General features: G+C 37.0%; 1 protein-coding gene across 1 annotated transcript; it reads right to left on the bottom strand.

Moving 5' to 3' along the window:
- Positions 1-13397: 13397 nt before the first annotated feature.
- Positions 13398-27794, bottom strand: AGR3 (anterior gradient 3, protein disulphide isomerase family member). The gene is made up of 7 exons (XM_058534365.1): positions 27689-27794; positions 23192-23255; positions 16203-16255; positions 15627-15703; positions 15328-15391; positions 14511-14594; positions 13398-13495 (listed from the first exon to the last, which is right to left on the bottom strand). Exons 1-7 carry the CDS (start codon positions 27792-27794, stop codon positions 13398-13400), a joined length of 546 nt encoding a protein of 181 aa, XP_058390348.1.
- Positions 27795-27873: the final 79 nt, after the last annotated feature.

Below are 27873 nucleotides of genomic sequence, written 5' to 3' on the forward strand. Positions count from 1 at the left end.
TCTGAATATTTATACTTTTTTGTTCAAAAATTTGTGTTTTGTCTCATTAAGAAATCTCCCTCAAGGCCTGACCAGTGACATAGTGGTTAAGTACACGCGCTCCACTGCCGTGGCCCAGAGTTCGGATTCCAGGCGCGCACCCACGCACCGCTTGTCAAGCCATGCTGTGGCGGCATCTCATATAAAGTAGAGGAAGATGAGCACGGATGTTAGCCCAGGGCCAGTCTTTTTCAGCAAAAAGAGGAGGATTGGTGACAGATGTTAACTCAGGGCTAATCTTCCTCACAAAAAAAAAAAAAAAGAGAGAGAGAGAAATCTCCCTGAAGGTGTCTGCTTTCTACCTGTGTGAAGTTAATTATGTTTCCCTCTTGGTTCGTGCTCTTCACAAAAATACTTAAAGTCACGTTAGGCCTTGTGTGATGTGGCCCCTCTCAAAGCATGTTGTTCCAAAGGCCCACTGGGCTTGTTGTTGACTGAGGAATTAAATGCCCTCTTATTTAGAAATTTTTTACTGCATTAAAAATAAGAAGCTTTCTATAGTACTTTGAATTCTTTCTCGGTTTCAAACTCTGGACAGAAGTGTTTGTTTGGTACTTTTCACTTAAATGTCCTCTAGAAGATAATTTTATAAACAAACCCAAAGCATTGTGTGGTAGTGGAAACTGCATAGATTTTGGGATCAGGTAGAATAGGTCAAATTATTTAGCCTCTCTGAGCCTCAGCTTTCTTGTCTATAAAATGTGGGCAATTACACTGATCTCATAATGTTGCAAAGATCAGATATTAAAAAGTAAATATTCTAATAGAGGACTTTTCACATAAATGCACAATAAAAGGTCACTATTTTTATTTTTTATTTTTGTGAGGAAGATCAGCCCTGAGCTAACATCATGCTAATCCTCCTCTTTTTGCTGAGGAAGACCAGCTCTGAGCTAACATCTATTGCCAATCCTCCTCCTTTTTTTCTCCCCCCCAAAGCCCCAGTAGATAGTTGTACATCATAGTTGCACATCCTTCTAGTTGCTGTATGTGGGACACGGCCTCAGCATGGCCGGAGAAGCAGTGCGTCGTTGTGCGCCCGGGATCCGAACCTGGGCCGCCAGTAGCGGAGCATGCGCACTTAACCGCTAAGCCACGGGGCCGGCCCTAAAAGGTCACTATTTTTAAATCATAAGAAATCTAGAATTTAATCTTAAAAACAAACAGAACCTTTATGAGTAGAGTTGTTTTGCTTCCTTCCTTTTCTAGGTACATGCTAGCTCTACTGAGTTTCTCTCCTTACCTAGTTTATGATATATCTAACAGCAACTTTACTTTTTTATTTCACTTTGCTTAGTTTGAGAAGCAATTTTGAAAACTTTGTTATAGTCTGCTCTCTTTCAGAGAATATGAACCTAATAAACTTTTGACAGTTCTGAATGAGTTTCTGCATTTGGGCAGTGGTTATTTGATATTACAAAATTAAGTGCCTCTCCAAATTGTTTTGCTGCATGGTTGTGCCATGAGAACTGTTCTTCTCTCAGGTTGTCTTAGGTTTTGTCTCTCTCTCTTACTTTCTCTGGCAGGTTGTATTTTCCAAACAGTTTGCAACAATGTCTCCCATTCCACATGCTCTTCTTTCAATGTGACTTTGTCACTCCTCCCATTTAAATGTAGGTTCTGTGTTTTCTCTTTGTAAGTCTGGTGGTGCTATGTGACATTATGTGACTTCCAAAGCCAGGTCATAAAAGCAATACAACTGCTGCCTGCTTCTCTTGGGATGCTTGCTCTTGGAACCCAGCTGCCATGCTGTGAGGACGTCCAAACCAGTCCACATCGAGGGACTGCGAAAAGAATACTCATATACGTTTTCTGAGATCCCAGCTGACAACCAGCATCAACTCCCAGTTTGGGTTATGTTCAAGTTTGAGAGAACTGTTTTTCTTTGAAGAGGATATGTCAAGTATATAGTTGTATATATGAGACTGGCACTCAGTGGAGAAATCAGGGCTGGAAATAAAATTTTTGAGGCATCAGCTTATCTCTTAAATAAATAGAATTAGATGAGGTAACTAACAAACAGATTGTAGATAAAAAAAAAAGGAAGGATCTAGGATGGAGCCCTAGAGCTTTTGAAGTTTGGAGGTTGATTAGAGAGTTTGGGAAGACATTAGGGAAGACTAGCCAGAAAGGCAGGTAGGAAATCTGCAGTATGCAGAATTAAAATAACAAAAATAGGGGACCAGCCTGGTGGTGTAGTGGTTAAATTTGCATGCTCCACTTCTGTGGCCTGGGGTTTGCAGGTTTGGATCCCAGGCTTGGACCTACACACCGCTCATCAAGCCATGCTGTGGTGGCGTCCCATATACAAAAATGGAGGAAGATTGGCACAGATGTTAGCTCGGTGACAATTTTCCTCAAGCAAAAAGAGGAAGATTGGCAACAGATGTTAGCTCAGGGCCAATCTTCCTCACCAGAAAAAAAAAAAAAGGAAAATAGTTCAAGAGAGGCATCAACTCTGTGGAATCCCTGTGACAGTCTGAGAGGTAGGAAGAGAGTTAACTGTCCATTTGTTTGAGTTTGATGGAAATCTGAGATATTAGAAAACTCTCAATAATAAAAGAACAACTTTATTATTTATTTAGGACAGATATGTTCTAATATCTATGCTTTGAAGATAATATTTCATGGATTATGGATCATCCTTAAACAGAATATTTGATCAAAATAAAGATTCTAATTCAATAACTCTCAGGCTCTATAAGGTTCCATCCAAAAAAATAAACATTATTTCCATTTTTACTTGCACTTCTCAAAGAACATTAATGGAGATCCATGTCATAACTCAAAGCTTCAATTTTGCTTAAGTCCCCTTTTTTTCTGCTCTAATTCTCTCAAACTTGTAGCAGAGAGAGAGAATGTGTATGTGTTGGTCTGTCCCTAATATTTTTGCCAAATCTCCCCCATATACCCATCCTCAAATTTCTCTTGTATTCCACCTTCCTCCATGTCTCACTGCACTGCCTTCTCCCAGTCGTTGCTGAGATTTGTGGTCCTAGTACCAGCCATCTCTGGCCACTCTTGGATGATTGGAAGACTCAACTGCTGCATTTCTCTGGACCTTCTTTCTGGAGGGAAATGCAAGAAGCCCCTTGGAAATTGTATCTCACTCTCATTGCTTTTTCCTTGTAGAGAAATTCAGATGAATCAAATTATCTTCTTTCTTAAATCTAATTTTCCTGTATGCTGGATGAGAAAGTTTGTGGGTCAAACTATGTTGCTTTTGGGGGGAGTATGCATTTAAATAAGTTTTCCTACTGTTACTAATTTTCAAAAGTCAAAATACCACATTTTAGAGGACTTAAAACATTTACTGCATTTGTGAAATTAATTTTCATTCCGATGGCTGACTCTTGCTTTTCTTTTGTTGCTGCAGTGGAGAAGGTTATGTGTTTTCCATAATGTCATCATCCGATTGAAATCCATCTGTCTCATTTCCTGTGCAGTGGGGCAGCTCTTTTCAAGTTCAGCAGGGAAGCCAAATCAAATACTAATCGCCACCTTTTCAGTAAGTGTATGAAAGACAAAAGCAAAAAACCGGGCCTGCAGGGGAGAGATAGGTATGCATACTCGTGTTCTGAAGGTATAATGTGAAACTAATATTCTGTTAAACCTGTTGGACATTTACTCAGATTCCTTCATCAGTGCATTCACATTTTGTATAAAAAATGACCATGTCATACTGTGGGAAGAAACAACATAAATTACTGGAGAAAGAAAAGTAGATAGGCCACACTTTCTGGCTTAAGTTGGGAACTTAACTAGTATTCTTTTATTGTAGCTAAAGTATGCTTATACTGTACACTTCAAAGAGCTCTTCAATGGGAGAAATCTAGTAATTCCCCAGTACATCTCACTACACTTCTACCTTCCACCCTTTTTCCTTTATTGGTACGGGCAGGTTTTTTTTTTTTTTTTTTTTTTTTTTTTTTTTTTTTGTGAGGAGATCAGCCCTGAGCTAACATCCGCCAATCCTCCTCCTTTTTTGCTGAGGAAGACGGCCCTGGGCTAACATCGGTGCCCATCTTCCTCCACTTTATATGGGACGCCGCCACAGCATGGCTTACCAAGCAGTGCGTCGGTGCGCGCCCGGGATCCGAACCAGCGAACCCCGGGCCGCCGCAGCGGAGCGCGCGCACTCAACCGCTTGCGCCACCGGGCCGGCCCCACGGGCAGGTTTTGAACAGAAGAAAGAGGAAAGAGAGGACTCATAGCTCATTCACCCACCTCCTACAATGGTTTAAATGCTGAGGTGTCCTAAACTTTGGATATTCTTTGGAAACTAAGCTGAGGAATTTTTTTCTTATTTATTCTGGTCTTGTGCAAATATTTGTCTATTGAGAAATATATAATACATTAGAATAGTAAAACCACCATCTGCTTAAAGTGAGCCAACACCCACCTGTAAGGAGACGGATACAGGCTGGTATCCTGTTCCTCCAGCTCCTAAGTGAAGGCAGTGACGCTATGGAGCCCTGGTTTGTTTGAGCTGCCCCATGCAAAGATTGCCTGATAAAATTACAAAAGGGTGTGTATGTTTGTTGCAGCCCATAAAGATTACTTTCAGGTTCTCTTAGAGAAATCTTTTTACGGTAATGGGATCAAAAGGAGGCTAAAAAATACCATCAGCTTTGGGTATGTGGGTGCATTTCACAAGTTCTTCATGCTAATGATCTAGTGCAAGGAATGAAATAAACGGATAAATCACCTTGTGTTTTGCAGTTCTGACAAGAGGTCTGACTGTCCACATTAGCTGAGAGAGAGGGAGATCTTCATTGGTGGAAAGGATGATAGCAAAAAAGGACACTACTCATAGTGGTTTGCCTTTTTAAATGATTGTAAGTCTTCACTTTAACGAACAAAGACATTTGGCTGACACTTTACCTTAGAGTTCTCACTGAAAAGCTTGCTCTCGTTATTTAACAATAAGCTTATGGAATCTGGAAAATGAATTTTTAGTGGAGCATTGCTCCTTGAAGCAGCTGCCAATGCTTTCTAAAGAAGCCCTCCAGAGGACAAAAATTGTAGGGTATTCATATCACATAAAGTGTTTCCCTGAATGGCTTGCCTCCGAGATTGTCCTTCTTGGGAAAAACTCTAATATGAAATGAAGATAGAAAGATGACTAGTTATTATATTTTAGAGTTGAAAGTTTTGAAACAAATTACCAAGGAATTTTAATGAAGGTTTTAGATTGGTATTAACATTCCTGAACCAAGAAACATGATTGTCTAAGACTCCTAGGGTGATTTATACAAGTTTATACAGATTATTTGCCAAATCAAAGCAAATCATGCAACATACTCCTGCCCTTTTGGGGCATGTTGCTTTACTCTGTAATTTTTCTTAGGATGTCAAAGAGTTATATGATTAGTGTAAATAAAATTCTTAAGTGCCTCTTAGGATTAATAAAGTCAGAAAAGAGTGATTTCAATATGGTACCCAGGTTTTAGGTAGAACAGGTGGTTTTAAGGGGTAGTTGAAAGCCCACTTATGGTTAACACCTGGAACACTAAAGCTTTGCTAGCTCCAGCTTTCCATCGTTAAACATGGACACAGGTGGAAGTATTAATCACACGTATCTCATAGAGGAGAGCAAGAGTTGCTGAAGCAAGAGTTTACCCAGAGCCCGTCTGGTAGGGAAGGGCTCTGGATAGTGGATGATTTCAAGAAGGCAATGTGTGACGTGGGAGGAGGTCTTTAAGAAAGCAAAGAGTGATGCCAAAGGTAATCTGTCTTCTTCAAAGTTTTCTTATGGGTACAGTGCATCGCATTAGTAAGTAAGAATACAGGGTCATTTGGATACGTGATTCTTAATGAGGAGGTGTGTTCAGGATATTGGAATCACACTATCCTGTCCCTCCTCTCCTGGCCCCCAAGATTTTTAGATTGAGCATCACAGTGACAGAGTCACCAAAAGCTGGTAGAAGCTTGTCCTATGGTTTGTTGGGGGTAGAGGCTCAAAGCTGGGAATGGCAGGACAACCTACAATGTTTCTAGAAAATGTTATTTGAAATCAGTGTGAACTGCCGTTCTTTTATAAAGGACACACTCTAAATATTTTCAGTTGTACAATGTCAGTTTTGAAATCTTATGTTTTTTACAACATACAAATCCAAAGCAGAACGGTATGGTGGTTAAGTGTGTTGACTCTGGAGCAAAACTTGCTGGGTGTCTGTGTTGGCTCTGCTAATTAGCTGTGTGACTTTTTTTTTTTTAATTTTTTGTTTATTGCAGTAACACTGATTTATAACATTGTAAAAATTTCAGGTGTACATCATTGTACTTCTATGTCTGCATAGATTACATCATGTTCACCACCAAAATACTAATTACAACCCATCACCACACACATGTACCGAATTATCCCTTTCACCCTCCTCCCTCCCCCCTTCCCCTCTGCTAACCACCAATCCAATCTCTGTCTCTATGTGTTTGTTTATTGTTGTTACTATCTACTACTTAATGAAGGAAATCATACGGTATTTGACCTTCTCCCTCTGACTTATTTCACTTTGCATTATACCCTCAATGTCCATCCATGTTGTCACAAATGGCTGGATTTCATCGTTTCTTATGGCTGAGTAGTATTCCATTGTGTATATATACCACATCTTCTTTATCCATTCGTCCCTTGATGGGCACTTAGGTTGCTTCCAAGTCTTGGCTATTGTGAATAACGCTGCAATGAACAGAGGGGTGCATGTACCTTTACAAATTGGTGTTTTCAAGTTCTTGGGATAAATACCCAACAGTGGAATAGCTGGATCATATGGTAGTTCTATCCTTGATTTTTTGAGGAATCTCCATACTGTTTTCCATAGTGGCTGCACCAGTTTGCACTCCCACCAGCAGTGTATGAGAGTTCCCTTCTCTCCACATCCTCTCCAACACATGTTGTTTCCTGTCTTGTTAATTATAGCCATTCTGACGGGCATGAGGTGATATCTCATTGTAGTTTTGATTTGCATTTCCCTGATAGTTAGTGATTTTGAACATCTTTTCATGTGTCTGTTGGCCATCTGTATATATTCTTTGGAGAAATGTCTGTTCAGACCTTTTGCCCATTTTTTAATTGGGTTGTTTTTTTGTTGTTGAGATGCGTGAGTTCTTTATATATTTTGGAGATTAAGCTCTTATCAGATGTATGGTTTGCAAATATCTTCTCCCAATTGTTAGGTTGTCTTTTCGTTTTGTTGATGGTTTCCTTTGCTGTGCAGAAGCTTTTGAGTTTGATGTAGTCCCATTTGTTTATTTTTTCTATTGTTTATCTTGCCCGGTCAGACATGGTGCTTGAAAAGATGTTGCTAAGACTGATGTCGAAGAGCGTACTGCCTACCTTTTCTTCTAGAAGTTTCATAGTTTCAGGTCTTACATTCAAGTCTTTAATCCATTTGGAGTTAATTTTTGTGTATGGTGTAAGGTAAGGGTCTACTTTCATTTTTTTGCATGTGGCCATCCAGTTTTCCCAACACCATTTGTGGAAGAGACTTTCTTTTCCCCATTGTATGTTCTTGGCTCCTTTGTCAAAGATTAGCTGTCCATAGATATGTGGGTTTATTTCTGGGCTTTCGATTCTATTCCATTGATCTGTGTGTCTGTTTTTGTGCCAGTACCATGCTGTTTTGGTTACTATAGCTTTGTAGTATATTTTGAAATCAGGGAGTGTGATACCTCCAGCTTTGTTCTTTTTTCTCAGGATTCCTTTAGCTATTCGTGGTCTTTTGTTGTTCCATATAAATTTTAGGATTCTTTGTTCTATTTCTGTGAAAAATGTTGTTGGAACTTTGATAGGGATTGCATTGAATCTATAGATTGCTTTAGGAAGTATGGACATCTTAACTATGTTAATTCTTCCAATCCAAGAGCACAGAATATCTTTCCATTTCTTTGTGTCTTCTTCAGTTTCTTTCAGAAATGTTTTATAGTTTTGGGTGTACAGATCTTTCACCTCTTTGGTTAAGTTTATTCCTAGGTGTGACTTGTTTTTTTAATCAAGTTTTTGAACATCTTCAGGCCTCAGCTAACTCATAAGTAAAATGAAGGTAACGGTATTTCACATTTGTGGTGAGGTATTAATGGAATAAGCTATGCAAGGACCACAGCTCTGTGCCTGGAACATTGACGGGGGTCAATATGTTTGCTCTAATAATAACTAAAAATATCAAATATAATAATCAACTCTTTCTCTGGGTATGACCTTTGCTTTCGAATTAAAGCCACAGCATTGGATGAAGGTATTTCATAAACCTAACTTAATCAATTATATAAAACTCTGAGTACTGAAATAACATTTTTTTTATTTATTTATTTATTTATTTATTTATTTATTTATTTATTTATTTATCCCTTTTTCTCCCCAAAGCCCCAGTAGATAGTTGTATGTCATAGCTGCACATCCTTCTAGCTGTTGTATGTGGGACGCCACCCACGGTCAGACAAGCGGTGTGTCAGTGCACGCCTGGGATCTGAACCTGGGCCGCCAGTAGCGGAGCGCACACACTTAACTGCTAAGCCATGGGGCCGGCCCCTGAAATAACATTTAATTGAGCAGAAATTTGTTTGCAGGGTAGAACTGGAACCTGACAAACTTATTGCAAGAAATTATTCTTCCATTCTCGCAGGGCTTCTTTTCAAGTGTGTGATGAGAAGTTTTGGTGTGTCCTTACCCATCATGGGAATCGTGCAAATTGGAGACGGGAGGGGAAAGCGTCTGTATTGGTTTGCTAGGGCTGTTGTAACAAAGTACCACACGTGGTGGGGGCTTAAACAACAGAAATTTATTGTCTCACAGTTCTGGAGGCTAGAAGTCTGAGATCAAGGTATCGGCAAGACTGGTTCCTTCTGAGAGCTGAGCAGAATATGTTCCATGCCTCTCATCTAGCTTCTGGCGGTTCACTGGCAACCTTTGGGATTCCTTGGCTTCTGCAGCATTGCCCAGATCTCTGCCTTCATGTTCACATGACACTCTTTGTGCATGTCTCTGTGTCCAAATTTCCCTTTTTTATAAGGCACCAGTCATATTGGATTAGGGGCCCACCCTACTCTGGTATGACCTCATCTTAACTTAGTGAATTATATCTTCAAATGACTGTTTCTAAATAAGGTCACATTCTAAGGTACTGGGGGTTCAATCTATGAAGTTCAAGGGGACACAATTCAACTTATAACAGTATCCGATCCTGGAAAACAACTATAATATACTTCTAGAAGTCGCAGTAATCATTACTCAGCAAAAATCCAGTTGCATGATTACAAAGCAGTGGGTTTATTTCATCTTTTATGAAAAGATGTTCATAAACTGGTATTCATAAAGTTAATCACTGCAAACACCAGAGGAGCTATGCATTTAATGGTGTCCTACTGTGGATGCTCACCACAATCCTGCCTCCCCCCAACACTCACACCGTTTATTTTGTGAGCTTACGTGGCTGTGTGAGAGAGTGACTTACTGACTTTTCTGCCCCCACAGGCTTTCCATTTAGCAAAAAAGATAGATATTGCCTAAGAAACAATTTTAAAAAACAGAAAAAAATGCTTATCTTTCTTTACTCAGTAAGGGTGTTTGTGAATATACAGATTGTGTATTATGCGTCATTTTAAGTGCAATTGTGTTTTAAGGAGTACTGTTGTAAACTCTCAAGCAAATCTCTCTTTATCAATATACTAAAAAAGTAAGTTTGCCGAAGCTTAGCACAATGTCTTTTTTGTGTGTGTGTGTGAGGAAGATTAGCCCTGTGCTAACCTCTGCCAATCCTCCTCTTTTTTCTTTTTTTTTTTTGCTGAGGAAGACCGGCCCTGGGCTAACATCCATGCCCATCTTCCTCCACTTTATATGGGACGCCACCACAACATGGCTTACCAAGCAGTGCATTGGTGCGCACCCGAGATCCAAACCGGTGGACTCTGGGCCGCCACAGTGGAGCATGCACACCCAACCGCTTGCACCACCGGGCTGGCCCTTGGCACAATATCTTATTAAGCCTAATCTGAAAAACTCTACCAAGAAAATCCCTGCATACTTTTGTATTTTAGAGTTAAACCAATGAACAAGAATTTCTTTAGCTCCTATAGTATGTTTTATTCTCTATTTCATCATATTGATTTCCATAATGGTGAAATACATCTTTGTATCACTCAGGATTCATGGGTGCTGCATTCTCGTGTGAAGCCTGACAGCTCTACTGGAAGGTTGGCCCATCTTTCCACTGCTCCCACATCATTCTATTACATTATTTAATAAGGAATTATTTCTCATCAGTAATATATCTTACCACTACATTATGAACTCCTGAGGGGAACAAATTGCCTTATTTGTATCTAGCTCATCTTTGGATTCATAATATCAAACACAGTATCTGGCACAGAGTAGAAATTAAATTGGGAAAGATTAAATGGTATAAAATAATTGAAGTTTTGTTTGAACTCAGAAATTGAGAAATTGATTTGAAATATAAATGTTGCAATTTTAGGCGAAAAGTAAGGGGAAGGAGAAAGAGGAACATCTAGTACAGTAATTCCAAACTAAGGTTGCCAGTGTTAGTTAGCAAATAAAAGTACAGGTAACCCAGTGAAATGCGAATTTCACACAGACAACAAATACATTTTTAGCATAATTATGTCCCAAATATTGCATAGGACATACATATACTGCAGCCAGCCCTGGTGGTCTAATGGTTATGATTTAGGGCTCTCATCGCCATGGCCTGGGTTGTTTCCCAGTCAGGGAACCACACCACCTGTCTGTTGGTTGTTGTGCTGTGGTGTCTGTGTGATATTGAAAGCTTTGCCACTGGGATTTCAAATACCAGCAGGGTCACTCATGGTGGACAGGTTTCAGCAGAGCTTTCAGACTAAGATAGACTAGGAAGGAGGACCTGGCCACCCACTTCCAAATAAATTGGCCATAAAAACCCTATGAATAGCAGTGGAGCACTGTCTGATATAGTGCTGGAAGGTGAGAGGATGGCACAGAAAGACTGGGCAGGGGTCCGCTCTGCTGTACACAGGGTCACTAGGAGTCAGAATTAACTCCACAGCACTAACAACAAAAATATTTACACTAAAAAGATAGTTGTTTATCTCTAAATTTAACTGGATGTCTTATATTTTACTGACAACTCTATTCTAATCTCTTTTTGAATATGTAAATTTTGACTATTATATCTCTTTGAAATGCAAATGAAAGCTCCCAAAGCTCCTCTATAAAAATGCCTATACACACAGAATTGTGCATATTATTTTAGGTAGTTAATGTCAGTAATTTAATTCTTTTTTTGTGTGTGTGAGGAAGATTAGCCCTGAGCTAACATCTGATGCCAATCTTCCTCTTTTTTTGCTGAAGAAGATTGGCCCTGGGCTAGCATCTGTGCCCATCTTCCTCTACTTTATATGGGACGCCGCCACAGCATGGCTTCACAAGCAGTGCATCCGTCCATGCCTGAGATTTGAACCTGGGAACCCTGGGCCACTGAAATGGAGTGCATGAACTTAACTGCTATGCCAGCAGGCCAGCCCCAATAATTTAATTCTTAACATTGGATGTGTTAGAGAAGGAATAAATGATTTTTTGGAGGTTACAAGGCTAAAAGTAATGGAAGTAAAGTTATATATACATGTACGTATTCTAAGCTAGAGGTAACCATAGAAGTGATCCAATCTAAACCCCTAATTTAATAAAGTGAAGAAGTTAGGTAGAAACGTCAGCTAAGACGTAGAGTCTCATTGTTAAGGTAAGGTAGAGGAGGGAACTAAGTTGGTTACTAGGCCACACTGATTAAAAAACTTATTAACAACTAATTATATGTATAATATATGTATATTAAATGTTAGTATATGTAAAATTACATGCATAGTTGAATTATATGTATCATAAAATATAATTATTATATATATTAAAATACAAAGGCACATACATTTTTATGATAAACAATAATCAATTTATCATTTAGTAACATTTTTACACTAATTGAAGAAAAATAAGTGAATATTCTATTTTATTTATTAGTTCTTAAGACAGCAACTAAATTGTCAACTAACCTCTTCTTAGATCACTGCAAATGACCATTGACGTTTTCTGCCTCTGCACTATTTATGCAACAATGAGGTCAGCTATATTACTTTAGTGTTCAGCATTAAATTATTACATTAGAGAATGTCAGTGCACTTTGATCTCTTAGCATTCATTTAAAAAAATCAACTCCAGACTTTGACCTAAAATTTTAAAAAAAGAGTATTTAATATTCATTTGTCAATAGGATACATGGATATCTAGTACTGATGGTCATGTAACCTATTTATATCCAAATAGATCAGTTACTAAAAGTCTACTTACAATGATCAGAATAGTGATCAAGTAAAACCCAGAAGAAATCTTTCTTTCTCTGACTCACAAAACATTGGAATTACTCAGTTATCTATTATCGTAGATATTATATATCTATCTCATATGAAAGTGTACTTTTATTTCTCAAAAACAATTCAAATTATTTAAATGCAATCAAATTCTATGGGTTAGGGAAATCTGCCCATCTGAAACATTCTCTCCCTTCTGAGAATTACTCCGAGCTGATTATGGGATTTCCAGGAGTAATTAGACTTGCTCCCATGTGATTATGGTATTTTTGCCATAAAAAAGTGGAATTTTTTTGTGGGTTACTTAAAAGAATATGACATGACACTGATCCTCTGGAAGCTTCCTGTGAAGAACTGAGTTGGTGGTTAGATGTTTGATAATTTCAGAGTGGATATAATCCTCTCCTGCTAGTTAATTGGAGAAATTCTTCAATCTTCCTGAGGCAGTTACATTTTTCTTAAAATTATTAAAAGTATTAAATATCTACCCAATAATTAAATTAAGGAAAACATGTAGTTGAATTTTCAAAATGTATTTTTAATTTATTGTGGTTGGTTTTTAAATGTCTTTTTCAATTTAAAGGAAGAAAAGAAGTAAATTGTTAAATCTGAAATACGCTGCTAAAAGTTCAAATAATAAGTGGACAGAGATGCATCCATTTGCTTTGGCAATGTGCAGATCATTTATGACCTATACTTACAGTTTCCATACAATTGAGGCGGCAGAATTCAGATTAGATTACTGGGTGGAGTGAATGACAGGTGAGGAAATAGAGACAAGCAGTGCAGACACCTCGTGTTAGGTCTTTCTGTCTCCATCATAACTCTCAGCTTGTGACAAGCTTTCTTCCCTACTGAGGCAGGCAAAAATCAAACTACTACCTTGTCAAGCTGAGGTTTTGACATTTATTGAAATATCATTTTACGTGCATAAGAATATTGCAAACATTAAAAATCTAAATGGTAATATTACAAAATCCATATACATACGCATTTAGTATTAGTTAACCAGAGGTTTTCTTCATGAAATTTGACCTCTTAGAGGTCATCCCTTGTAACTCTGATTGAATAAGTTTTAATGCTTTCTTCATGTTTTCTATCACTGAAGTAAAAGTAAAAAATATTATTCTATTAGTAAAGGAATGTGTCAAATGTAAGACTCTATTAACCCCTGAATCTAAAATTGGACTATTTAATAGCTATGAAAACATGGAAATTTATCTGCAACATTAAAGAATATTATGCTAAAGATATACATGTAAATTTAGGGATTAGACCTTTCAGAGCTGGTTGATCAATTTTCTTTATGTTAAACAATTTATCAGACAGGTTTTGAGGGATTATCTATTTTTTTTAACTGATCATTTTGTATCAGCATCGCTGGATCTGACAGGCATAGTTATCTTATTAAATACTTTTGATAGTGAATGATGGAAAAAAATAGATTAAAGTCTCAAGTCAGACCGTATCGCCTTGCTTATAGGCATTAAAGGAGGACAAAAAGATTGAATTATTATTAGTTTGAGGAAATCACGCGTGATCTTTGACATCAGAAGAATGGAGTGGCTCTCTTAAGGTTTTTTTAACTTTAATGTGTACTCTATTCTTTTTGATGGTCTCAAAATTTAGCAATTGTAGGAACTATTAGACATCTTTGTTAAAAGAGAGGTTCCAAGGTACCCCACAAATTCTGATTTTGATGGGACCTAAGAGTTTACATTTTGATCACTACCACCACCAACAACCCTTTTGTTTTTTTCTGGTGTGAAAGACTGGCCCTGAGCTAACATCTGTTGCCAATCTTCCTCTTTTTGCTTAAGGAAGATTGGCCCTGAGCCATCATCTGTGCCAATCTTCCTCTACTTTGTATGTGGGTCGCCGCCACAGCATGGCTTGATGAATGGTGTAAGTCCACACCCAGGATCCAAACTCATGATCCTGGGCCACCGAAGTGAAGCATGTGAACTTAACCACTATGCCACCAGGCCAGCCCCCCAGTGATTCTGATGTGTGGATAGCACTGTTTGTGGGAAAGCACTGATGTAGGGCATCATTGACCCTTCTAACAGTCAAGTGTCAGCTAGAACCACTGTTCAAGACAATTTGGGAATACTTACATACTGGTAAATCCTGAGGTTTGTATGTATACAATCTATTAAAGTATCTTCCAGTTAAATCAGTTCTGACTGTTAAAGAAGGATCTGCAAAGAAAAAATAAGTTACTGATGTACTATTTAAAATCCCTTTAAAATCATTCTTCCTTCTTAAACAAATATTAAGCAAATTTATAAGCAAAATCACTTTTCATACATGTGAATCCATGAGTTAACCTGAATTCTCATTTTAGTGTGTCATAGCTCTCTGTCAATACAGTTTGGGGAATTGTACTGAAAGTACATTGGGATATTGATTTAATAGCATAAGTTAATTTAAAAAAAATTAAAATTTATAAATTATAGATATAGTGAATTTTGATTGTAGAACTAATAAGAACTGTTATTGACTGAGTTACTAATGACTTCCCTTTAAAAAGAATAGTACTTGGGGCCGGCCCTGTGGCTTAGCGGTTAAGTGTGCACGCTCCGCTACTGGCGGCCTGGGTTCGGATCCCGGGTGTGCACTGACGCACTGCTTCTCTGGCCATGCTGAGGCCACGTCCCACATACAACAACTAGAAGGATGTGCAACTATGACATACAACTATCTACTGGGGCTTTGGGGAGAAAAAGGAGGAGGATTGGCAATGGATGTTAGCTCAGAGCCAGTCTTCCTCAGCAAAAAGAGGAGGATTAGCATGATGCTAGCTCAGGGCTGATCTTCCTCACACACACACAAAAAAAAGAATAGTACTTGAACTAACATTTAAAAATAAATAAAAGCAAGAATGCTAAGAATTAATTTTGTCAGTCTGATGAAATGAGATTACATACATACCCACAAACGTGATTCTAGGCACATATTGTCCATCAGGTGATAAATTCTTATCAGTGGTCTCATGCTGGCAGCAGAAGAAAAAAATGAATGTGATTGGATTGGTTTTGACAGTTAATTTTGAAAGCATTTTATGTGAACAAGGTTTTCAGTAAATTGTATAGTTTGGCCTTTTACAATTCTATATAACATTCTATATCTACCAAAACTTTAACTCTTTGTGTCTTAAAAATAGAAAAAAAAAGGGGTTCAAATTTTCCATTGAATTGTGATATTAAGAAAATATTGTAGAGTTTGTGTACCACGAGATTCAGTATAATGAAATTATTCTGGGCCATGTCTTGTATTTCTTTATTTTGGGCAAACACTTTTTTTAGTGCTGTGGGGGAAAACATAACACTAGTTAGTTTTAAGGGTAAAGATGTCCTCAATATAGCATAGTAAAATAAAGCCAGTATTTTGCATTCATTTGCATCTATAACTTGGATGTAAATAGTTGATTGGCCTATTGCCACTTTATCTTTCAATGGGAAGCAATGAAGGACATTCACAGAGACATCAAGGGATAATCACTTAATAAAGCCACCAGTTTTATAATTTCATCTAAATCATTGACTCATTGGTTAAAACAATATCTTTCAGCAAATTTTCCCACTTTTTTTTGTGTGTGAGGGAGGAAGAGAGATATAAAATTCTAAAGGATATATAATAAATATATTTAATAGATCACTAGTAATCATTTGTAGTCTTATAAAATGGTGGTACTCTAGCAGTTGTTTTTTTTTTAATGGGATTTGCTAAGTGCTTTCTTAATTCTTACCAGGTCACTTTCCTATTTTGTATTGGAAATACAATAAGATCTTAGGCACTCACATTACCTTGGGAGTATTGACAATCCTCCAAGTGATGAATAACCATCAATGGCTTGTTACTAAACAGAGAGAGTGTGGAATTAAGTCAAGTGATTAACTTTGAGTCAAAATGTACAGTGAGATTAGATTAAAAGTTTTAGTACTTTCAAGAAGACAAAGTAAAAATCTCAGATTGATAAATCATAGTAATGTAGTCTAGAGCAGTGTTACTCAAAACATGGCCCCAGAACTGGGTGCATGGGTTAGAAATGTAAATTCTCAGGCTCCATCCCAGGCCCATTCAATTAGAATCTCTGGGGGTGGGATCCGGGAATCTGTAGCTTAACATGCTCACCAGGTGATTCTTATGTACACTATAGTGCAGTTGGGAAAATAAGAATTAATTCTGTTTCCAGAGATGAAAGGATATTATGAACAAGATATTCATTTCCAAGGAACATCTGGTATAAGATTTCAGGAGAGTCAAAATTTCTTTTTAGCTTTTTTTGGATTTTCCAGTTTTTACAAAAACAGCTATTAACAATTGACTATTTTCGTATCTTTTCATTCTTGTAACAACTCCCAATGTATAAACAATCTCAGTGAGAGTTCCCTATCTGTACATTTTTCAGTGTCATTTGGATTTTAACTCTCTCTAAAAAAAAAAGTTTTTATGGTAGCTGATTGACTTCTCTGCTCTTTAGAGTAGGAGAAAAATTAAAATATTAACTATAGTGAAGGATAAAAAGAATTATGATTTGGAAATATAGGATATTTTAAAAAAGGTTTCCTTAATTTTGAGAGGATGCTGGGTACAAAAGGAGATAGACTCCAGTGTATATGTATTAAGCATAAATCTTTTTAAAAACAACAGAGGTAATCACATAAAATATTTGTCATTGAATAGCCCTATTTTTTTTACTTCAGTCTCAAAAAGTGTCAAATAACAAACTTTGAATTGTTAATAATTTTAATCCTTGAACTTGGAATATAAGTAAATTTTAGGTGAGACTAAATCCTGCAACTTACCTTTTAAGATTGATGACACAGAAAGCTAACATTTGCCAACAACTTCAAATTTATTGGTGAAAAAGCAGATCCTATGAATGAAATATTATTCCCTCTTTTTTTTTAGTAGAAAACTAAGCCGAAAAATATGTATCGACATTTTTTAGAGGCAAGTATAGAACTTGGACCTCCTAAGCATCAAGTAGTGATCTTTCTACAAGATAACTCCTTCTCTGATTGAGCTTAGGTAGGTAGAGGGGTCCTGAGACACAGAACAGTTTAGGGGCATGAGTCCTTCTGGTTTCCTTAACTCCTACCATTTCTTCCCAGCACAACAAGAACAGCTATGTGTAGGGAAAAACATTGATGTAACTCTTGGAAAACTAATTTCAGCATCAGATTTCTGGGCAAGTGGAGTCCAAGGAAAAATTTATCAAGTCCACAGAATACTCTGTCTTAACAGTTCAGCTTTGAATGGGTTATTCAGACTTTCAAACCAAGACACTATTTCATTTCAGGAAAAGCAAGAAGCGCTTCTGTTTCTGGCCGACATGGAAGTAGGGACGTCTAAAAAAGGCCTCAAAAACCTTTTCAGTAAAGAGGCAAATAGTAAATATTTGAGATTTTGCAGGCCGTGTGGTCTCATTTGCAATTACTCAATTCAGCCATTATTGCACAAAAGCAGCCATGGGCAATATGCAACAAAATGAGTGAGGCCGGGTTACAGTAAAACTTAATTTATGGACACTGAAATTTGAATTTCATGTAACTTTCGCGTGTCACAAAATGTTATTCTTCTTTTGATTTTTATAAAAATTTAAAAATGTAAAAATCACTCTTAGCTCACAGATTGAGTTAAAACAGGTGATCACTGGTCTAAAATTTCATGAACTAGCACATCAGATTGTGAGAAACTTGAGTTGAGAAAGTACTTGTGCTTTTGAGATCCTCTAAAACCAGAGCCTGCCAAGCCTAGCTGCCTATCAGCATCATATGGTGAATTATCTTTTAAAATTCTACATTTTTTCCCTTTTAAAATAGGTTACAAATTCAGATGATTTAAAATTCTAAAGTTAAAAAGACAAAAATTCTTCCTCCTAGTTCTGCCTTCCAGTAGTAAGCAGGGGTACCATTTCTTATGTTTCCTTCCAGAAGTTTTCAGATTATATACCCAAATATGTATATGTACATGTACAGGTATGCGTTTATGTATGTTTATATATAGGAGTAAGGATATGAATATGTATATGTATGTGCTTATGTATATATATATTTACATAAGTGTATTTGATTATTTTTATAAATATGAATATGTAAATATATTGTATATGTCCATGTGTATGTATATATTCCTTTCTTTTTTAAAAATACGAATACTAGCACACTATACACATGTATTTGCGTTTTGCTTTTTTAACATAATGGTATATCTTGGATATCATTCCCTTGTGCTTCTGTGTAATATTGTGTTGTATGGATATTCTTTAATTAGTCACCCGAAGATAGAAGATAGATATTTAAGTTTTTTCCAATTTTTGTGTTTAGATTATTTCCAACATTTACAAACACTGGTTTGGTGATGTTATTTATATATGATTTTGTACACAGGTGGGTATATTTGTAGATAAATTTCAAGAAGTGGTATTTCTGGGTCAAAGAGTATGTGCATTTATAATTTTGATATGCATGCTTTCCATAGAAGCTGTCCCAATGTATGTTCTCTCTGGTAATGTGAGAGGTAACTGTTTCCTCTACTCTCACTAAAACTGGTTATCGAACTTCTAATTATTTCATCCAATAGATGAAAAGAGGGAAATTAATGTAGTTTTACTTTCTTATGAAAAATGTTCACTATATGATCCAGCAACTCTATTTCTGGGTATATAGCTGAGGAAATAAAATCACTATCTCAAAGAGATATTTGCACTCTCATGTTCACTGAAGCATTATTTACTATAGCCAAGACGTGGAAACAACCTAAGTGTCTGTCAACACATTTGTGACAACATGGATGAAACTCGAGCTCATTATGCTAGGTGAAATGAGTCAGACAGAGAAAGACAAATACTGTCTAGCTCACTTATATGAGGAATCTAAAAAAAAAAAAAGAACTCATAGAAATGAAGAATAGATTGGTGGGATTGGTGGGTTTCCAGGGGCGGGGCGGTGGAATGAGTGAAGGCGGTCCAAGGGGACAAATTTCCAGTGATAAGAGGAATAAGTTCCGGGGATGTAATGTGCAGCAGGGTGACTACAATTAACGATACTGTATTGTATACTTGAAAGTTGCTAAGAGCGTAGATCTTAAAAGTTCTCACAACAGCAAAAAACGGTAACTGTGTAAGGTTATGGATGTGTTAGTTAACCTTACTGTGGTGATCATTTTGCAATATATACATATATCAAATCATGTTGTACACCTTAAACTTACACAATGTTACCTGTCAATTACATCTCAATAATATCAAATCATGTTGTACACCTTAAACTTACACAATGTTACCTGTCAATTACATCACAATAAAGCTGGAAAAATAGTCACTCTTACTCATATGTTTAGATTACTTATTTTTCTAGTCTGTGAACTATCTTGCATATCTTTTGTTCATTTTTTTCTATTAACTTGACCTTTCTCTTATTAATTTATATGAGTACGTTGTATATGGAACTATGGAGTACTATGGAAACTCACCCTTACATAAATTTTATTGATTAAAGTAGCGTGAAGGTGAGAAGGATGGCCTTCTTTTTCTTTGGCTATACTCAAGCTCAAAGGACGGGAGTACGGTACAGCAAGAGGAGCATCTAGAGTCCAAAAATTAAGTGCTTTATTTTTGCATCCTCGGTGTCTCTCTTGCCTCACCCTAATATCAGCCCTTTCCTACTCCAAGAATTTAAAGAAATAAAATTTTGCAATCGTGCCTTCTAGTTCTGTAATGGTTTCATTTTTTTATATTAAATCTTTGCAATTTATTGTGAAATAAAATGTGAGATATGGATCAAATTGATTTATTTTTCCAGATGGCTACAACTTCTCTCTAACACTAATTATTTTACATACTCTATTTCCCCTACCCCTGATTTAAAATGCCATTATATTGTGTAAAATTTTCTATAGCATCCACTTTTATTTCTATCCTCCATTTGATTCATTTACCAGTAACATATTGTTTTATTATACCTTTGTCAAATGTTTTATATCCCTATTGATTTTTTTTCTTTTTGGAATGTTCTTATTTATGTCTATTTTTCATTTCAATTTTCAAGTCATATTTTTAAAAAAAATTTCTTGTATCAACTTATTTTGATTGTCTTAAAATTTTTTTTAACTGTAGAGAGAATTGACATTTTTATGATGTTGAATCTTCCTACCTAAGAATACAATATACCTTTCCATTGCTTTGTAATTTTTTCGCTCAATAGTACATTTAGGTCATATAAATTTTTGCGCCTTTTCTGTCAAGTTTATCCTGGGCTGTTTTGTGTTTTTAGTTGCTATTTTTTTTTTGTGAGGAAGATTAGCCTTGAGCTATCATCTGTTGCCAATCCTGCTCTTTTTGCTGAGGAAGACTGGCCCCGGGCTAACATCCGTGCCCATCTTCTTCTACTTTATATGGGAGGCCGCCACAGCATGGCTTGACAAGAAGTGCGTCGGTCTTCGGCCAGGATCCAAACCCTCGAACCCTGGGCCACTGAAGCAGAATGCGCAAACTTAACCACTACGCCACCAGTCCGGCCCCCTTTAGTTGCTATTTTATTTATTTATTTTTATTTATTTTATTTTATTTATTCATTTATTTATTTTTGTGTGTGGTTTTTTTTATTGCGGTCACATTGGTTTCTAACACTGTACCAATTTCAATTTCAGGTGTATATCATTATACTTCTATTTCAGCATAGACCACATCATGTTCACCAACCAAATACGACCCGCAATCCATCACCACACACATGTGCCTAATTATCCCTTTCGCCCTCCTCCTTCCCCCCTCCCCCCTTTCTCTCTGGTAATCAGCAATCCAATCTCTATCTCTATATGTTTGTTTGTTGTTGCTTTTGTCTTCTACTTATGAGTGAGATCATATGGTATTTGACCTTCTCCCCTGACTAGTTGCTATTTTAAATGGGGTATTTCGTAAGTTCCTTTTGCCATTTTTTTCTGTATATAAATGCTATTGATTTCTATATATTAATTTGTTCTCATCTACTTTAACTGAATCTTCATTTTTTCTGAATACTTTCAGTTGATTATGAAATTTTTCATGTACACAGTCATCATCTACAAATCAAGATACTTTTACCTTCTCCTTCCAAGTTTTGTACTTTTAATTTTTCTCATCTAATTGCGTTGGTTCGTACCTCCAGAACAATGTTAGTAATTGCCATGACTATAGACATCTTTGTCTTATTCAGACTTCAATGGGATACCTCTATTTTTTTTCCCAGTAAGCAGGATGTTGGCTTTTTTGAGGGGATAGATATTTCCTTCTTAGGATAAATGAAAATAGATATTGTTAAAAAAAAAGTTGTTTAAAAATTCAAACATGGATTTTGCATTCTATTAAATGCCTTTTCAGCATTTATGGAGATAGGAGATACTTGTATTATTTGTCTCCTTATGCATTATTTTAATTAATAGATTTCTTAATCTTGAATCTTCCTCGCATTCCCAGACTTTGTTGTTAGTGCCATCAAGTGGATTCCAACTCCTAGGGATCCTGTGTGCAGCAGAGTGGAGCCCTGCTTGGTCTTTTTTGCGCTATCCTCTCACCTTCTGGTGCTATAGCAGACAATTCTCTGTTGCTATTTATAGGGTTTTCACCAATTTTTTTCAGAAGTGGGTATCCAAGTCCTTTCTAGTCTGTCTTAGTCTGGAAGCTCCACTGAAACCTGTTCACCATGGGTGACCCTGCTGGTATTTGAAATACTTGTGGCATAGCTTTCAGCATCACAGCAACACACAGCTGCCACAGTATGACAGCCAACAGCCAGGTGGGGAAGCGAACCAGGGTTGTGGTGACGTGTGTGCCAAATCTTACCACTAGACCACCAGGGCTGGCTATTCCCGGACTATAATCTCACTTTATTAGGGTATATTCTTTAAATGTTCTGCTGACTGCTCTTTGCCAATATGTTGTTTGTTACATTCCTATTTGGAGATGAGATTATTCTGTAGACTTCTCTTTTTTTTTTGGTAGAATTCGTCCAGTGTTTTACTCAATTCTCATTTGGAATCTTTCCTTCTTCTTTAAAGAGTATTTGAATTGAATGTTCTTTAGATATTTGATAAATTCTTGGAGAGCTTTTAAAAATACAACTTTCTCAACTCCACGCCCAAAGATTTAGTAGGTCTTTAAGGATAAAAATCATGTCACTCTTGGTCATTGAGCATAGAACAGTGCCTGGCACATAGCAGGGGATACACAGTAAGTACTTGACTGACTGATTATGAATATGAATTTTAAAGAAAACTCCCTGAATTGTTCTGATCATCAGACAGGCTTGAGAACTGCTGCTCCAAACCACTTTCCTTCTTAAGCTTGAATAATGCCTAAACTCTGATGCTGCTTTTTTTTTTTTTTTTTTTGCTGAGAAAGATTTTCCCTGAGTTAACATCTGTTGACAATCTTCCTCTATTTTGTATGTGAGCCGCCACCACAGCATGGCCACTGACAGAAGAGGGGTGCAGGTCGGTGCCCAGGAACCGAACCCAGGCCACCCAAGCGGAGAGTGCTGAACTTAACCACTAGGCCACCACAGCTGGCCCTGATACTGTTTTTTTTATACAACTTATATACAAAAGCTTGCTTGGGTAATTAAGAAATTAATACAAAGGTATTTAGAGGTCTTCTTTATAAAAAACATTCTAATGGCAACTCAGTCCAAAGAGCATACAATAGCAGAGTAAATACTTGTGGTACCCTTTCAAAAGCTAACATGCTAATTTTTGACTCTTCTGTGAGGAGGTATCTATGTGATCTGTCAAAATTAACTGAGAGGTGTTTTACCTTTTTTGAATGTGAAAGAAACCTTCTTCATAAGTCTGTACCCAAGTGATGTCATCACCCCACCCTAAAAAAGAAGAAATCAGTGCATTAACTAACAGCAGAGCTCTGAAATGAGCATGTGATAAGCAGGTCTCTATCTACAGATATTTAACTCAGCTACCAAGCAGTTGTCTGGCATATGGTAGAGAGGATACATATTATAACTAGATATGAAGAGGTGGTGTTCTCTAAGATTATAGTGCTGAGGTTTCATGACTGTGTTTCAAACCTCATGGCCTTGAACCCAATAAGTGCTCAATAAATGCTGTTATTAGTGATAATTGAAAGGATATCTCTGGACCATGCAAGAACTCTGACTTGCAGAATGAACAGGAGGAAATTACAGTTAATCTTTGTGTACTTTGTAAATCTATCAGGAATACTTTGGATAGGACTGTACAGTGCTCTGGTATCTTGAGTGCCAAAAGATGCTGACCCTTCTAAGTCAGAATACATCATAAAAAAAAGGAATTCCAAATTTTTCTTCGAGTTCTGACATGGAAAAGTTCTAGTGTGGGAATTTTATGGTTAAGAGATACAATAAAACACAGGTGTTTCAGAGGCATCCAGAAGAGTAGAAGACAGGGAGACAGAAAGCAATGAGTAGAGAGAGAAACCACTAGCCTTCAACCACTAGCCGTATAAGTAGTTGGGAATGTGTATTAGAGACTAAAGTATAAGATCATTGAAGAGAAGTATGCACCAAACATCCAGAAATACTGTAGAGCATTTTTCGAGAAATGTTTTGGTCTACAAGATGAGAAAGATTGAATTAATTTGAAAATAGAAATATTTGCGGGTCAGTTTGGACCCAGATTTTCTTGTATGTTTCAAATGTTGTCAGACTGCAGTTTCTGGTTTTATACCCATGGCTAAAAGATGGCCAGGAATTATAAAGCAAGATAAAAAAAATTCCATGATTTTTGCTTGTTGCTGTGTTTGTTTTTTGGTAACAGCTGTATTAAAATATAATTCACACACCAATACCATTCATCCATTGAAAGTGTACACTTTTCTTTTGTATATTAACAGAGTTGTGCAACCATCATCAAAATCAGTTTTAGAACATTTTCATCACTTCAAAAAAGAAACCCTGTACTCTTTAACTATCACCCCCTATTCCCTCCATCTCCCCTAGCCCTAAGAAATACCTAGTCTACTTTCTGTCTCTGTAGATTTTCTTATTCTATTTCATATAAGTGGAATCATATAATATGTGGTATTTTGTGACTGGATGCTTTTACTTTTTTTTTAAAATAATTTTATTTATTTATTTATTTTTTCCCCCAAAGCCCCAGTAGATAGTTGTATGTCATAGCTGCACATCCTTCTAGTTGCTGTATGTGGGACGCGGCCTCAGCGTGGCCGGAGAAGCAGTGCTTCGGTGCGCGCCCAGGATCTGAACCCGGGCCGCCAGCAGCGGAGCGCATGCACTTAACCGCTAAGCCATGGGGCCGGCCCTGGATGCTTTTACTTAATATAATGTTTTCAAGGTTCATCCATGTTGTGGCATGCATTAGTACTTCATTCCTTTACATGGCCGAATATTATTCCATTGAATGGATAGACCACATTTTATTTATCCATTCATCAATTGATGGGCGTTTGAGTTGTTTCTACTTTTTGGCTTTAACCTGCTATGAACATTTGTGTACACGCTTTTGTGTGGATATACGTTTTAATTTCTCTCGGGTTTATAACTAGGAGTGGAGTTGCAGGGTCATATGGTAGCTCTACATTTAGTTGTTTGAGGAACTGCCAGATTGTTTCAAAGTGGTTGCACTATTTTATACTCTTACCAGCAGTGTTGTTGGTTTGTTTCTGCCTGATGTTAGAATCTTAATATTGGAAGACATCTTATGTTAGTTTGATACCCCATCTATCTGTAACAATCCTGGAAGATTTTCTTTACAACTTTGCTTGAACACATGTAGTAACTTCACACCACATTTTTTTGTGTCTGTGAGGAATATTGGCCCTGAGATAACATCTATGCCAGTCGTCTTCTATTTTGTATGTGGGACACTGCCACAGCATGGCTTGATGTCCTGTGTGTAGGTCTGCGCCCAGGATCTGAACCCGTGAACCCCGGGCTGCCAAAGTGGAGTGCATGAACTTAACCACTATGCCACTGGGCTGGCCCCACACACACATTTTGAATTAAATAAGAGTTATTCTAGAAACAGCCAGTGAGACTGGGATCCTACTTAATTTCTCTTTTCTGTTGCCAATATAATTCAGTGCTGGAACTTCAGCAATGGGAAGAATAACTATTGTCTGTTCCTCTTCAACTTTTAGTCACACAAACATTAAAGGAACATCTGCATATGCCTTACTCCACTTAGCACTGGGTGTACAAAGGTAAGACAAAATAATCCCTTCTCTCAAACAATTCACTCATGGCCTTGTAGGGGAGCCAGATTGTATTATAATTATTTGTTACACGCATTCTCATAATCACAGTAGGCCAAAGGTGGTGGAGAGTTTAAACTCTCTTCAGGGTCTGTATTCATTACCATAATTCTACTTCCAGCTAGGCTTGCTTGTCTTCTGAGATTTTATTCATTTATCCAATATGTATTATCGAGTACCTCCTATATGCCAGGCACCAAGCTGAGTGCTGGGCAGTTCTTTTGATTCAAAAGGGAAGTTAGAATTTTTGTGGTCACTGTTTTTTTTTTTTTTCCTTGAACCATTTTATTACCTTTTTCTAGTTAATCTTCCCTCTTCTTCCTAGTATCCTCTCTACTTAACTGTTAGGTGCTGCCCCCTGCTCTAAGAGGCTCCACGTGTTACTCTGTGCACTGTACCCAAACTCTTCCCTCTCATCCCTTTCCTTAATCCTCATTCACTCTCAACCTCATTCTCTCAATTGTTCCCCACAAGCCAGTAGATTGTAAAAGGCTTAACCAAATGTAAACCAGTTCTTAATAGTGGGGTTCCCAGCTGATATCAGTCATCTTCCCTATTAAAATAGTTTCTAAATAACTGAAGTAGCAGACTCATCAAGCCTTTTGAAATTTACCATGCATATTGAGTATATTTTTCATAAAATTCACCAAAAAGTTTTAATAAAGATGAATACACAAAATGTTAGTGCCTTGTGGTATAGTAATAGCATGTTGTTTAACTCAGTCCCGGAGCAATGACTAGTTCAGTCTTAGGCAATTTAAGGCTACTGAGCTCATTGTTTTATGACTATTGTGTTTATATATGGAGATATATGATAAATTATACTTAAGAAAATATTTTCCTCTTTTATTTATTTTGTAAAAACTTTTTTTTTTTTTTAGATTTATACTTTCTGTGATTTCAAAATGAAGTAGAATGAATTAACTTGGCTGAACATTGATGGGCAATTGCCTGGTGCTCAATACATCTGTTAAGGAATGGATGAACTCGGAAAGAAAGTCAGTATTTTAGAATTTGAAATTATGCTATAGTTGGTCTCCATCAGTTTGCTCCATTCACATTAGCATTCCAAGCAGTGGTCAAGTGTTTTGTAGTTTGCACTACAAGTTTTTTTTTTTTTTTTTTTTTTTTAAAGTTTATTTATTTATCCCCCCAAAGCCCCAGTAGATAGTTGTACGTCATAGTTGCACACCCTTCTAGTTGCTGTATGTGGGACTCTGCCTCAGCATGGCTGGAGAAGTGGTGCGTCGGTGCGCGCCTGGGATCCGAACCCAGGCCGCCAGCATCAGAGCGCGTGCACTTAACCGCTAAGCCACGGGGCCGGCCCTGCACTACAAGTTTTGAATTGTCTATGTGGAGATAAGTGATTTTGTTCCCACTTCTGTTACCTGGAGACGTAGGAACAAATTTTCAGAATTTTTTTAACGAAATGTTTCTTTACGGATGAAGATATATTTGTTTCTCAGGCCAAAGTAAAACAGTAACTACAAAATTGAAATGTTTTCTAAACATGTAGCCAATGACAAATCTAGATTACAATGTCTAAAACCACTGCAGCTGTTTTCTGGGGTCAATATACTAAATACTTGGTTAACCAAAATTCTCAGAGCATGGAATAAAGTATAATTTTCTGGGGGTCCTTGCGTAAAATTATTCCAAATTATTTTCTTGCCTGAGTAAGTAGAAGACAGGGAATTGGAGCAGATTTTGAGGGATCTTAATTGGCTTTAGGATATCCTTACGACATATCAATTAATATTATTTTCTAGGACTCTGGTTAACAAAGTTATAGGCAGCCAAACCAATTCTCTACTATTTCTATAAAGTTGCAGCAACTTGTTATTGTTTTTCAGTTGGTTTTTTTCACTCTTTAAAATCAAATGATCCTTTCTGTTTTTTTTATTTTTTTGGCCTATTTTAAAGTGGTACACACAAAAATATTCCAGTTAATTGAATTTGTTTTATAACTCGACTATGAGTAAGAGACTAGGAATTTTAAAACAATCCGCATGACTGAGTTTAGAAAATAAAATGAGATTCCGGTACCTCTTGAGAGTGTCTGAGGAAGTCTCTTTTCCTTTTTGATTGCAATGGCAAGGTTGGAAGAAACTGTGATGAGTAAGAGGCAGAGGACAAAAGCTGAGTATAACATGTCTTCTTGAGAATCCTTCAAAAGAAGCTAGATGTAGAAAATAATTTTCAGAATCTAGTAGGTTACTGCAGGTTGTCAT

The sequence above is a fragment of the Diceros bicornis genome, chromosome 3 (assembly GCF_020826845.1).
Source record: "Diceros bicornis minor isolate mBicDic1 chromosome 3, mDicBic1.mat.cur, whole genome shotgun sequence".
NCBI lineage: Eukaryota > Metazoa > Chordata > Mammalia > Perissodactyla > Rhinocerotidae > Diceros > Diceros bicornis.

Excerpts from the sequence above, each read along its gene's own strand:
- AGR3 (XM_058534365.1), bottom strand. The coding sequence starts at position 27,794 with ATGTTATACTCAGCTTTTGTCCTCTGCCTCTTACTCATCACAGTTTCT. Across the intron at positions 16,256-23,191 it reads TTCTTTCACATTCAAAAAAG|TAACAAGCCATTGATGGTTA; the intron begins GTAAAACACCTC and ends CTCTCTGTTTAG. Across the intron at positions 13,496-14,510 it reads ACCTCAGGATTTACCAGTAT|TGATAGAAAACATGAAGAAA; the intron begins GTAAGTATTCCC and ends CTTTTACTTCAG.